This window comes from Schistocerca gregaria, chromosome 6, assembly GCF_023897955.1.
Source record: "Schistocerca gregaria isolate iqSchGreg1 chromosome 6, iqSchGreg1.2, whole genome shotgun sequence".
NCBI classification, from domain to species: Eukaryota; Metazoa; Arthropoda; class Insecta; order Orthoptera; family Acrididae; genus Schistocerca; species Schistocerca gregaria.
Genome location: NC_064925.1, coordinates 272,566,169 through 272,579,370, shown reverse-complemented (window position 1 = coordinate 272,579,370; position 13,202 = coordinate 272,566,169). Strand labels below are relative to the sequence as shown.

The 13,202-nt window shown below is 42.4% G+C and overlaps 1 protein-coding gene across 1 annotated transcript in view; it reads left to right on the top strand.

Moving 5' to 3' along the window:
• Positions 1 to 13,202, top strand: part of LOC126278848 (probable cytochrome P450 6a13) — a 53,815-nt gene that overhangs the window by 20,632 nt on the left and 19,981 nt on the right. The window contains exon 7 of the mRNA XM_049979123.1: positions 10,058 to 10,270. Within this exon, the coding sequence (XP_049835080.1) occupies positions 10,058 to 10,270 (213 nt within the window). The remainder of the gene's footprint in view (positions 1 to 10,057; positions 10,271 to 13,202) is intronic.

Below are 13,202 nucleotides of genomic sequence, written 5' to 3'. Positions count from 1 at the left end.
ATATTAAAAGGATAGTTAGCTTCTCACCATGTAGAGGCTGACAGAGAGGCACATTGAATAAAAACTGCTAGACATTATTTAGCTGTCAGACTATATCCTAATCAGTCTTTTCTTCTCATCCCATGTGGTAAGTCTGTCCTGACCCACAGTTCTGTGTGACTTTCCCAAAATCTGCTCCTTTTTCTTGACCTCTCCAGTTCTTTTCCTTCACTCCTCTTCTCTTTCAACCCTTCTGCCCGAAGAAGGAGCCACTGGCTCTGAAAGCTTGCCCAATTACAACGTTTTGTGTTTGTGTTCTACCGCCACTTGGTGAGGAGATTTTTTGTTCAAATGGCTCTGAGCACTATGGGACTTAACAAAACACACAAATGTTCACGCATGCATAACTCAGACCATACATGGCCACTGTCATATCGTGGCATTAAGGCCTGACTGTGACTGCATCTGAGGTGAGTGGCATTCTCAGTCGGGACAGGTAGTGACAGTACAGAAGAGGCATGATGTGTGAACAGTGAGAGGTAGTGGGGTAGGGATGAGGGAAGAGGCTAGTGCTACCTGTGGAAGCATGTAGGGACATGGTGGGAACAGGATAGGAGGCTAGCAAGATTGAGCCATTGTGCTGAAAGCGGGAGGGGCCACAGAGGAGAGGACAGAAGTAGAAAAGGGGAAAGGACTATGCAGGTGTGCTACCAGGCAGAAGGTGTGTGTAGGCTGGAGTAGAATCAGGGAAGAGGATAGAGGCAGGCAGAGGACAATGGCCTGCATAGGTCCTCTAACAACTCTTCACAGTTCCTGGTCATTTACCCCCTAACCACTGCACTTCACTATCAATGCCATTGCCCTCTGCACCAACATCCCTAGTGCCCATGGCACTGTTGCTACTGAACATTACATTTTCCAATATTTGACTGACTCTAAGCATATAACCTCCCTTCTGGTCACCATGACCAACTATATCCTTACCCAAAATATTATTTCTCATTTGAAGACTCCACCTGCAAAAACTCTGTGGTACAGCAATGGGCATTCACACCACACTATCCTGGGAAACCCTATTTATAGGCTATGTAGATGAATTGTTCCTAGCCACCCAGAACCCCAAACTCCTCCAAATTCATTAATGACATCTTCAGCATGTGGATCAATGGTGAGAACATCCTATCCACATCCAGAACGGCAGCTCTGTCTTCCCATTTGTATCACCTGACTGTACTCAGCCCAATGAGTCACCTTCTTTTATGTTGACCCTACCTCAGGGATGACTACACCAGTACCTTCATCCATGTCAAGCCTTTCTAACAGTGCCTCTACTTTGACAGCTACCATCTACCACCCATTCCACACCAACAATAACTTCAGTGAAGCCTAGGCACACAATGTTGTTGCATCTGTAGTGATAATCAGTACTTCTCCAAATATGCCCCCCTCTCACTGGGCATTCCTCACTCTCCTCACCTTGTCTAACAAAAGATTTCCTGCATCTTGCCTTTCCAGTCACATATCAACTATCATATATCAACTGAGCAACCTCAAAGGAGTGCCGCCTTTATCATCAGGTACCACCCAAGACTGGACCAACTGAATCTCATTCTCCACTAGCACTTAGACTACCTGTTGTCATGGCATGAAATGAGAAATATACTCTCCACTGCACATCCAACCTGTGCAATATCCTTGTCCATCCCTGTTCCCCTTCTGCTCCCAAACCCTTGTACCATGGCTAATACTTCTGGAATAGATCTAGATGTAAGTCCTGTTCCATACTTCCTCCCATTACCAACTACTACAGCCCTGACACAAGCAATTTCTACTCCATCAAGGGCAAGGTCACCTGTGAAAGCAGCCACATGATCTACCAACTTGGCTGCAATCACTATGCAACATTCTGTGTGAGTATGACCACTAACAAGCTGTCTGTATACATGATTGACCTCAACCAAACTGTGTCTGAGTGACAACTGTATCACGTCATTGCTGATCATGGTGCACAACATGGTGTGCTTGACTTCAAGACTGCTTTACAGCCTATGACATCTGAATCATCCCATCAACACTAGCTTTTATGAATTACTCAAGTGAGAATTACCCTTGCAACATTACCTTTGTTCCTGTAAACCCTCCACAGCCCCAGGCTTCATTTGGCCCTGTCCTCCAACTGCTTGGATTCCATTCCACTTCTATCCCACCAGATACCTGTGTGGTCCTTTCCCCTTCATTACTTCTCTCCTCTTCTACTTCTCTGGTCTGGCTCAGGGTACCTGAGCAATGCTGCTCCTAGCAGTCCACTATCTAGTTCGTGCCATGTCCCTGCATGCTCCCCACAAGCAACACCAACATGTTCCCCTGCCCATACCTTGCTATCCCACCCCCTGCCTACTCAATTTCCCAGTCAAGACTTATTGTCTGAAGACATCAGTGGCCATGTGTGTGTGAGTCATGCATGTATGAATATGTGTGTGTATTGTCTATATTTGACCAGGGACTTAGTCTGACAGTTAAATGACATCTATAAGTGCTCATTAAATGTACCTGTCTGCCACTCAATGCCTCCACCATGTGGTGAGTTGCAGCTAATCTTTTCATATTGGTGTTATCACATCCAAAATTTTCCAGTGTTTGGTTTAACACATTCATATATGCAGTCACAAGGCAAGCATTAATTGCACTTTTAATTTATGATTTGTGAATTAATAATTATATGTGTACTATATGTTATCAAAATATCATTATTTTGAGTCGATGATTCTGCAGAAATATGCTTCCTTATCTCTCTATAATTTTTCATAATTGATGGGTTCTATAATACATGGAAGCTTGTTGTACAGTTTTATCCCAAATTGTGTGTCCTTTTTTCACATCTGTTTGAGCTTGTAGGTGCTACATGTTTGCTATCTGGCTGTCTTGTACAGTTGTTGTGAAAGTTGAAATGTTTTTCATGTTTCCATACTAATTTCAAGTTCCGTGAAGGACAGTAGTGTTTTGAAGATGCACAAGCCAGACAATGGTGGAATGTTTAATTTTTTAGTGAATAGTCTGAATGGGTGTCTAGTGGTCCTTTCAGCACTTTTGTATTCTGAAATTTTGTATTCTGAAAGTACCCAGTTATGCAGGAGCGTTACCTCAGAATATAATTCCATATTTTGGATGTGAATGTATAATATTTACTACACGCTGCTGGTTCATTTATGCAGATTTTTAGGATCTTTGGAGCATAACAACCTTTGCTCAGCTTTTAGTTAACATGTGTCACATGCTTGTCCAAATTTGTTTTACTACAGAACTGTTGATCCAAGTGTATTGCACTCTATGTACTACTTGGATAATGGATATTTATAATATGTGCACTGTGAAAATTTAGGGCTACTGTTTTATTGTTGTTTGTAAACAAATGGTTTGCTGGAAACAGCCAGTAAGTTGGTTTCTGTTGCAGTTTTTTTAAGAACCTATCTTTTCAAATTTTTTTAATAACAGTTGTGCCTTCAGCAAATAATACTGTTCTTGTGGACATCTGAATTCAAGATCACATATTTTTCTTTTTGTCATCAGTCTTCAGAGTGATTTGATGCAGCCTGCTACAAATTCCTCTCCTGTACCAATCTCTTGACCTCAGAGTAATACTTGCACACAATGTCAACAATCATTTGCTGGATGTACTCCAATTTCTGTCTTCTATTACAGTCTTTACCCTCTACATCTCCCTCAAGTACCATGGAAGGTCTCCCCTTGTGTCTTAACACATAACCTATCATCCATTCACTTCTTCTTGTCAGTATTTTCCATATGTATCTTTCTTCACAAATTCTATAGAGAACATCCTCATTCCAAATGTTATCTGTCCACCTAATTTTCAACATCATTCTATAGCACCAAATCTTAAATGATTCAATTCTCTTCTTTCCTGATTTCCCTGCAGTCCATAAGTCACTTACATGCAATACTGTACTCCATATGTAAACTCTCAGAAATTTCTTCCTCAAATTAAGCCAATGTCTGATACTAGTAGGCTTCTTTGGGGCAGAAATGACTTCTTTACCCATGCTAGTCTGATTTTTATGTCCTCCATGGTTCATCTTTAATGTGTTATTTTGCTCCCAAAGTAGGATAATTCCTGTACATCATCTACTTTATTGTCCACAATTTTTACAGTAAATTTTTTTCACTAATCTTATTTCTGCTGTTCTTCATGAACTTCATCTTTCTTCAGTTTGTTCTCAGTCTGTACTCTGTGCTCATAAGTCTGTTCATTTCATTCACTGGAGATAGAAATGTCATCACTGAATTTTATCATTGATATCCTTTCACTCTGTATTTCAGTACCTCTCATGAAACTTTCTTTGGTATTCGTCTTTGCTACCTCAGTGAAGAGATTGAACTTCAGTGAATAAATGCTGCATTTCTGTCTTACACACTTTTTAATACAAACACTTTATTCTTGGCCTTGCATTCTTATTGTTAGTTCCTGGTTATTACAAAGATTATGTATTACTGGTTTTTCTGTATAACTTACACCAATATCTCAGAGTATTACGTACATTTTGCACGAATTTTCATTGTCAAGCACTTTTTCTAGGTTGACAAATCCTATGAATATGTCTTCATCCTACTTATTAAGTGCAACAGCAGGAATAGTTCTTTGCTGCCTTTACCTTTCATAAAAAGATCACCGTCAAACACATCCCCCTGTACGCATCTTTCTGTACATTATTCTACTCAGCAACTTGGATGTACAAGTTGTTAAGCAGCTTTTGTGATGTTCCTGTACTTAGCTGCTCCTGCTATCTCTTAGATAGAGTGGCTGATAGTTTTCAGAAGTCTGATGGTGCATCTCCAGACTCACAAATAGTACAAACCGACATAAATAGCTGTTTGGTAGATACTTACACCAAAGATTTTAAAATTATGGAGGAATGCTATTTATGCTTTTAACTTTATTCGCTCATAAATCTTCTAAAGCTGTCTCAATCTCTGACTAATTATAGATCCTCTATTTCTATGACTTCAGCCACTGTCAGTAACAACAATAATAATAATAGTAATAATAATATGCATGCTGTTGTCGTTGTCTTCAGTCCTGAGACTGGTTTGATGCAGCTCTCCATGCTATTCTATACTGTGCAACCTTCTTCATCTCCCCGTACTTACTGCAATCTACATCCTTCTGAATCTGCTTAGTGTATTCATCTCTTGGTCTCCCTCTACGATTTTTACCCTCCACGCTGCCCTCCAATGCTAAATTTGTGTTCCCTTGGAGCCTCAGAACATGTCCTACCATCTGGTCCCTGCTTCTTGTCAAGTTGTACCACAAACTCCTCTTCTCCCCAATTCTGTTCAATACCTCCTCATTAGTTACGTGATCTATCCACCTTATCTTCAGCATTCTTCTGTAGCACCACATTTCGAAAGCTTCTATTCTCTTCTTGTCCAAACTATTTATCGTCTATGTTTCACTTTCATACATGTCTACACTCCATACAAATACTTTTTGAAATGACTTCCTGACACTTAAATCTATACTCGATGTTAACAAATTTCTCTTCTTCAGAAACGCTTTCCTTGCCTTTGCCAGTCTACATTTTATATCCTTTCTACTTTGACCATCGTCATTTATTTTGCTCCCCAAATAGCAAAACTCCTTTACTACTTTAAGTGTCTCATTTCCTAATCTAATTCCCTCAGCATCACCCGACTTAATTCGACTACATTCCATTATCCTCGTTTTGATTTTGTTGATGTTCATCTTATATCCATAAGTTGTCGGAAAAAAGAAAAACAATTGTTTATGTCGACTTTTGGTGTCTTGTACGAAATTAAGTACAGTTGATGCAAAGAACGATACAATATTCAAGCTTTCATTACTCTCTGTCCCGCATTTTTTTGAAAGTGGGAGTTTTTGTGGTTTTTTATTTGTTTGGAAAAATGTTCGAGATTCCTAATACATGCTTTAGTTAACGAATAAACGTCTGGGGTGAAAATCAGACAGTTTTACGTTGCACCCACACAACAACTTATGCTTATTATACGTTTCATTGTTAAATTTTCGCTTTGTTTTCATTCTAATTTCATTTTGTCACTTTCTCAGACAACGGTTCTGGTCTCGGAGGCCCTAGTTCCTTTGGGGCTAATTATTCCTGGTAATTTTCTTTTCTGTTAACTCTTCAAACGGATTCAACAGAGTTCATATTGATACTGCACGGTAAAGCTGATTTCTCCACAGTAAACAACCAACTCCAAACCCAAATTGCCGTAAGCGGAAATGATTAAATTCGAGTAGTACGGTACTGTCTACCAACATTGATACTAGACTACGAATGAGGCGCTGAGAGCCACAAGGGCCAAAAGCACCCTGTCTCCGACCCCCACATTTAAGTGAACATCAGAGAAACTAATGAGAGTTTTTCGCTAATGTTCATACATATGTATAATGTGGGCCTACAGTATATAAAGTGTGACTCACCATAAGTTCAACACATGTCAGAAGCATGAATAGGCCTAAAAGCTACAGTGTCACAATCGACCATGATGTGGTTTAAGGTTCTCAGCACATCAAATGGATCACTATATGGAAAAATCCAAAACTTAATTTATTGTATCTCGTTCGGAAACCCACAAAATAGGTTTTTCTGTCAGTATAACTATAACGTATATTGATGTCTGGTCTAAGTTTACTGTATAGCGAGTGAATTAGCATATCTGAGGAATGTGCTACTGTGTAGTGGGATTTACGAGGTGCGACAATAAAGTAATGAGAATGATATGAAAAAATGTTGCTTACCATTTTAGTCAAGTTTAGTGTTGTCTCCTTCAAAGTAGTTCCCTTCTGATGTGATTTCTGAAATTTTCCCGGCGTATTTGTTCTTCTAATAATTTCCGGGTATTTGTTTTGATGTTAAAAATTGCTGTACTGACAAAGCAGTTTGGGATGGCCCATTATTGTGATGCAGAATCCAATTCTCAGCAATGTTGGCACGGACACAAAGAACTCTTTTACGAAGTCTTTCTAAAATTTCTTTGTAGTAATATTGGTTATATGTTTGTGCAGGAGGCACCTACTCTTTATGAACAATTCCCTTGGTATCAAAGAAGCACACAAGCATGCATTTCACTTCTGACTTTCACATGCGAGCTTTTTTTGGTCTGGGTAATCCCCTTGAGCACCATTGCGAAATCTGGCGTTTTGTCTCTGGATTGTACTGAAAAAACCAACTTTCATCACCAGTGATAACGCGGCTCAGCAATTCTAGATTGATTTCCGTTTGCCCCAACAGATTGGCTGCCACATTTTTCCGTGTTTCTCGCTGTTGTGGTGTGAGATGTTTGGGGACCATTTTTGCACAAATGTTTCTCATACCAAGATCTTCAGTTATTATTAGATGAACCATTTCTCGATTAATGTTCAGTTCTTCTGCAATCATTTTCACGGATAATCTTCGAACAAACCGTATGAGTTCACGCACCCTGGCCAAGTTGACACCCACCTGTGAGGTTGATGGTCATCCACTGCAGTCTTCATCTTCAACATTCGTTCTGCCTACACTAAACATTTTATGCCAACGAAAAACTTGAGCTCTTGACACATCCTCCTCTCCAAAAGCCTTCGGAAGCTTACCGTAAGTTGTCGTCGCGTTTTAACCCAATTTAACACAAAAAGAAATGGCATACTGTTGCGCAATATTATGCGGTCCCATTTCCGTGACGAGAGACACAAACACGTGGTAACTTATTACAGCACAACTCATGACTGAGCAGTCGCATCAATGTGCCGCTTTGACTAGAAGCAGCAGATATTGTGCATATGCAAGCCTGCAGAGTTGCCACAAATCCAAAGAAAATCAGTCTCATTACTTTATTGTCGCACCTCGTATGTCGAGCAAAGGGGGATAAAAGGCTGCTGCAGTGTGCTACCACCTCATGGCATTGATGTAACTTGTAGTTTAGCAGTAAAGGCCCGCTGTTTATCAAATCTGCATGTATTTGGCCCATTAGGCTGTTACATCATGCTAGTTGTGCAAGCGCAAAAGCCCTTTAAAATGTGCACAACTGAAAGTGTACTCGTGCCCCTGAAGTCAAGTTTCACCGAGTGTACAGGAGTATAGTGTGGCACATTTAGTGCTGTGTGTTTCAGATTACTGCATCTACATTATGTTTAACAGCATTCAGCGAAAAATAATCAATAAATCCGAAAAGTGTCAAAAGTTAGTATGTTCATATGCTCTTGTGCTCTTACACAACAGCCGCCACTGAACATCGCTACCCAGTGAAGTAAATGAGTTACGAAGTCACAGCTGTGATGAGTCACCGGTGTCAGAGAATGAAGCTTCCTCTTGTTCCATCCCTTGCTATGATGTAAAATAATAGTAGCGTTAAGTGTACAGAGCTCCATGTTGATGTGTTTCGTATGACGTACTCAACCAGTAGACACCCGAACTACACTACTGGCCATTAAAATTGCTACACCAAGAAGAAATGCAGATGATAAACAGGTATTCACTAGACAAATATATTACACTAGAACTGACATGTGATTACATTTTCAGCCAGCCGAGGTAGCTGTGCGGTTCTAGGCACTACAGTCTGGAACCGCGCGACCGCTATGGTCGCAGGTTCGAATCCTGCCTCGGGCATTGATGTGAGTAATGTCCTTAGGTTAGTTACGTTTAAGTAGTTCTAAGTTCTAGGGGACTGATGGCCTCAGAAGTTAGGTACCATAGTGCTCAGAGCTATTTGAACTATTACATTTTCACACAGTTTGGGTGCATAGATCCCGAGAAATCAATATCCAGAACAACCATCTCTGGCCGTAATAACGGCCTTGATGCTCCTGGGCATTGAGTCAAACACAGTTTGGATGGTGTGTACACGTACAGCTGCCAATGCAGCTTCAACACGGTACCACAGTTAATCAAGAATATTGACTGGTGTATTGCGACGAGCCAGTTGCTCGGCCACCATTGACCAGACGTTTCCAATTGGTGAGAGATCTGGAGAATGTGCTGGCCAGGGCGGCAGTCGCACATTTTCTGTATCCAGAAAGGCCCGTACAGGACCTGCAACATGCGGTCGTGCATTATTCTGCTGAAATGTAGGGTTTCACAGGGATCAAGTGAAGGGGAGAGCAACGGGTCGTAACACATCTGAAATGTAACGTCCACTGTTCAAAGTGGCGTCAATGTGAACAAGAGGTGATCGAGACGTGTAACCAATGGCACCCCGTACCATCACACTGAATGATAAGCAAGTATGGTGATGACGAATACACGCTTCCGATGTGCGTTTACCACGATGTCACTAAACACGGATGCGACCATCGTGATGCTGTAAACAGAACCTGGATTCACCCGAAAAAATGATGTTTTGCCATTCGCGCAACCATGTTCGTCGTTGAGTACACCATCGCAGGCGCTCCTGTCTGTGATGCAGCGTCAAGGGTAACCACAGCCATGGTCTCCGAGCTGATAGTCCATGCTGCTGCTAACGTCGTCAAACTGTTCGTGCAGATGGTTGTTGTCCCCATCTCAGGGATCGAGACGTGGCTGCACGATCCGTTACAGCCATGCGGATGAGATGTCTGTCATATCGACTGCTAGTGATACGAGTCCGTTGGGATCCAGCACGGCGTTCCGTATTACACTCCTGAACCCACCGATTCCATATTCTGCTAACAGTCATTGGATCTCGACGAACGCGAGCAGCAATGTCGCGATACGTTAAACCGCAATCGCGATAGGCTACAATCCGATCTTTATCAAAGTCGGAAACGTGATGGTACGCATTTCTCCTCCTTACACGAGTTTTTCCAGGCAACGCCGGTCAACTGCTGTTTGCGTATGAGAAATCGTTTGGAAACTTTCCTCATGTCAGCACGTTGTAGGTGTCGCCACCGGCGCCAACCTTGTGAGAATGGTCTGAACAGCTAATCATTTGCATACCACAGCATCTTCTTCCTGTGGGTTAAATTTCCGCGTCTGTAGCATGTCATCTTCGTGGTGTAGCAATTGTAATTGCCAGTAGTGTAATATGCAGAACCAGTTACCCATTTAATCCCGGGTGGATGTTGCAGGTTACTCCTTAGAAGACATCGCAGCGCACGGGACGATGTTCTTCACGGAGGGGTGCGACCCGTGCGCGACTGCGCTGGCCTTCACGCTGTTCGAGCTGGCGCACAACGCGGACGTGCAGGAGCAGCTGCGGGAGGAGGTGGTGGCCGCCGCTGGGGCGGAGCTCACGTACGAGAAGCTGCAGGAGATGGAGCTGCTAGGCCGCGTCGTCTCCGGTGAGGATCGCTCAGCACTGTTCCTGCTGCGGGCTGCATGCACTGTCTGATCGGAAGCACCCTATGTAATGTGGAATTACTTTAAAGATGGATACAAACAGTCCCGACACCAAAAACATCACTCTGCTCCTTATAAGGAACACTTTGGATGCGTCTCGTAATAAATCAATGTTTGCCCAACACCTGACACATCATAATCACTCAGAAGGACCTGTAACGAATATTATAAAAATTCCTTACATTGCAAATGGTTCAAATGGTTCTGAGCACTATGGGACTTAACTTCTGAAGTCATGAGTCCCCCAGAACTTAGAACTACTTAAACCTAACTAACCTAAGGACATCACACATCCATGCCCGAGGCAGGATTCGAACCTGCGACCGTAGTGGTCGCGCGCTTCCAGACAGTAGCACCTATAACCGCTCGGCCACTCCGGCCAGCCTGACATTGCACCTAAAGGATATTTACACTATGTGATCAAAAGTATCCGGACACCTGGCTGAAAATGACTTACAAGTTCGTGGTGCCCTTCATCGGTAATTCTGGAATTTAATATGGTGTTGGCTCACCGTTAGTCTTGATGACAGCTTCCACTCTCGCAATCAGGTGCAGGGAGGTTTCTTGGGGGAATGGCCGCCCATTCTTCACGGAGCGCTGCACTGAGGAGAGTTATCGATGTTGGTCGGTGACGCCTGGCACGAAGTCGGCGTTCCAAAACTTCCCGTAGGTGTTCTATAGGATGCAGGTCAGGACTCTGTGCAGGCCAGTTCATTACAGGAATGTCGCTGTCTTGTAACCACTCCACCACAGGTCGTGCATTATGGACAGGTGCTGGATCGTGTTGGAAGATCTGGTGTCACCGCCAGACACCACACTTGCTAGGTGGTAGCCTTTAAATCGGCCGCTGTCCGGTAGTATACGTCGGACCCGCGTGTCGACACTATCAGTGATTGCAGACCGAGCGCCGCCACACGGCAGGTCTAGAGAGACTTCCTAGCACTCGCCCCAGTTGTACAGCCGACTTTGCTGGCGATGGTTCACTGATTTCAACGCTCTCATTTTCCGAGACGATAGTTAGCATAGCCTTCAGTTCACGCCAGCCTGCGAGAGCTAAAACGCGTGCATTTCGGCCTCCTTTTGTAACACGGTGTTGGCTCTCCTGCCAACCACAACAGAAGATGCAATCGTCATCCCGGAATTGCTCTTCAACAGTGTGAAGAAAGAAGGTGCTTAAGGCATCAATGTAGGCCTGTGATGTGATAGTGCTACGCAAAACAACAAGGGCTGCGAGCCCCCTCTATGAAAAAACACCACCACACTTTGACACCACTGCCTCCGAATTTTACTGTTGGCACTACACACACTGGCAGATGACGTTCACCGGGCGTTCGCCATACCCACACCCTGCCATCGGATCGCCACGTTGTGTACCGTGATTCGTCACTCCACACAACATTTTTCCACTGTTCAATCGTCCAATGTTTACGTTCATTGCACCAAGCGAGGTATCGTTGGCATTTACTGGCGTGATGTGTGGTCTATGAGCAACCACTCCACCACGAAATTTCACCTCCCGCCTGACTGTCATAGTACTTGCAGGGGAATCTGAGGCAGTTTGCAAATTCCTGTGTGATGGTCTGGATAGACGTCTGCCTATTACACATTACGACCCTCTTCAACTGTCGTCGGTCTGTGTCAGTCAACAGACGAGGTCGGCCTGTACACTTTTGTGCTGTACGTGTCCCTTCAAGTCTCCACTTCACTATCACATCGGAAATAGTGGACCTACGGATGTTTAGGAGTGTGGAAATCTCGAATACAGACGTATGGCACAAGTGTCACCCAATCACCTGACCACGTTCGATATTCGTGAGTTCCGCGGAGCGCTCCCTCACTTTGTGTAATGATCTCTGAGGTAGCTGTTATGGAGTACCTTGCAGTATCTGGCAGCACAATGCACCTAATATGAAAAACGTATGTTTTTGGGGGTGTCCTGATACTTTTGATCACATAGTGTACTTAACAAATTAGAAGAGACAGAAATTTGTTTCACTACAAAAATAAACTGTCGTCCATACTCAACAAGCTATTAAACTTCACATGAAAAATATTTCTGTGGTCTTTTTGAAGAGTTACTATAAAATATTTCTGCTCTTTTGTTTCTCTTTTATTCTTTATTTTATATTTTATGGAATGTGTTCTTGACTGTATAAAACTTATCTCACTTTATTTTAAACACTTGGCTGCTTATGTTTTTTACTTTTTATTCATGATTACCTTCATAGGCCCAGTCAGCTGTACAACAATCACTATGCAGTGCCTCCTTTGATGTAATATGACGATTTTGCTCTAGGCTAGCTAAAGAACGCTTATTTTACTCCCGTTCGTTTTAATTCCTCTTTTATTTCTCCAAATAATAATTGTAACTTTATGCTTATTGCTATTTAATGGACATATGTGACTGTAAATAACTATATTCGCAGTATCGTTTTTACCTTTTGACTGCTTACGCGTTAATTTTACATTTATGACCACGTAGAGTGGTCTATGAGGTATTAAATGGTAGTGATGTAATCTATATTTCCGTATGTCTGACATTATGTACGTCTATTTTATGGAATTTCGTGGAATATTTATGACTGTAAACACATATGTTCATAGTTCCTTGAAACTTCAACTTCTTATGTTCGTTGTTTTGTGGTTTTTACTACCTCGACGAGTCAATGACATTTTTTGCCGTAATTCTTTTGAAGTAACTTATGTTTACATGCTTTAGATATAATGTAGTCTATACTATTTACTTGTTATCTTGTCTGTTACTTAGGCGATCTCATCTGAGGGATCTGACACATATGACGACAGTCATCTTACTTGCTTACCAGTGTTTTGTAACAGATAGTCGCTATCGCAACTTTGAATTCGTGCTCTGTT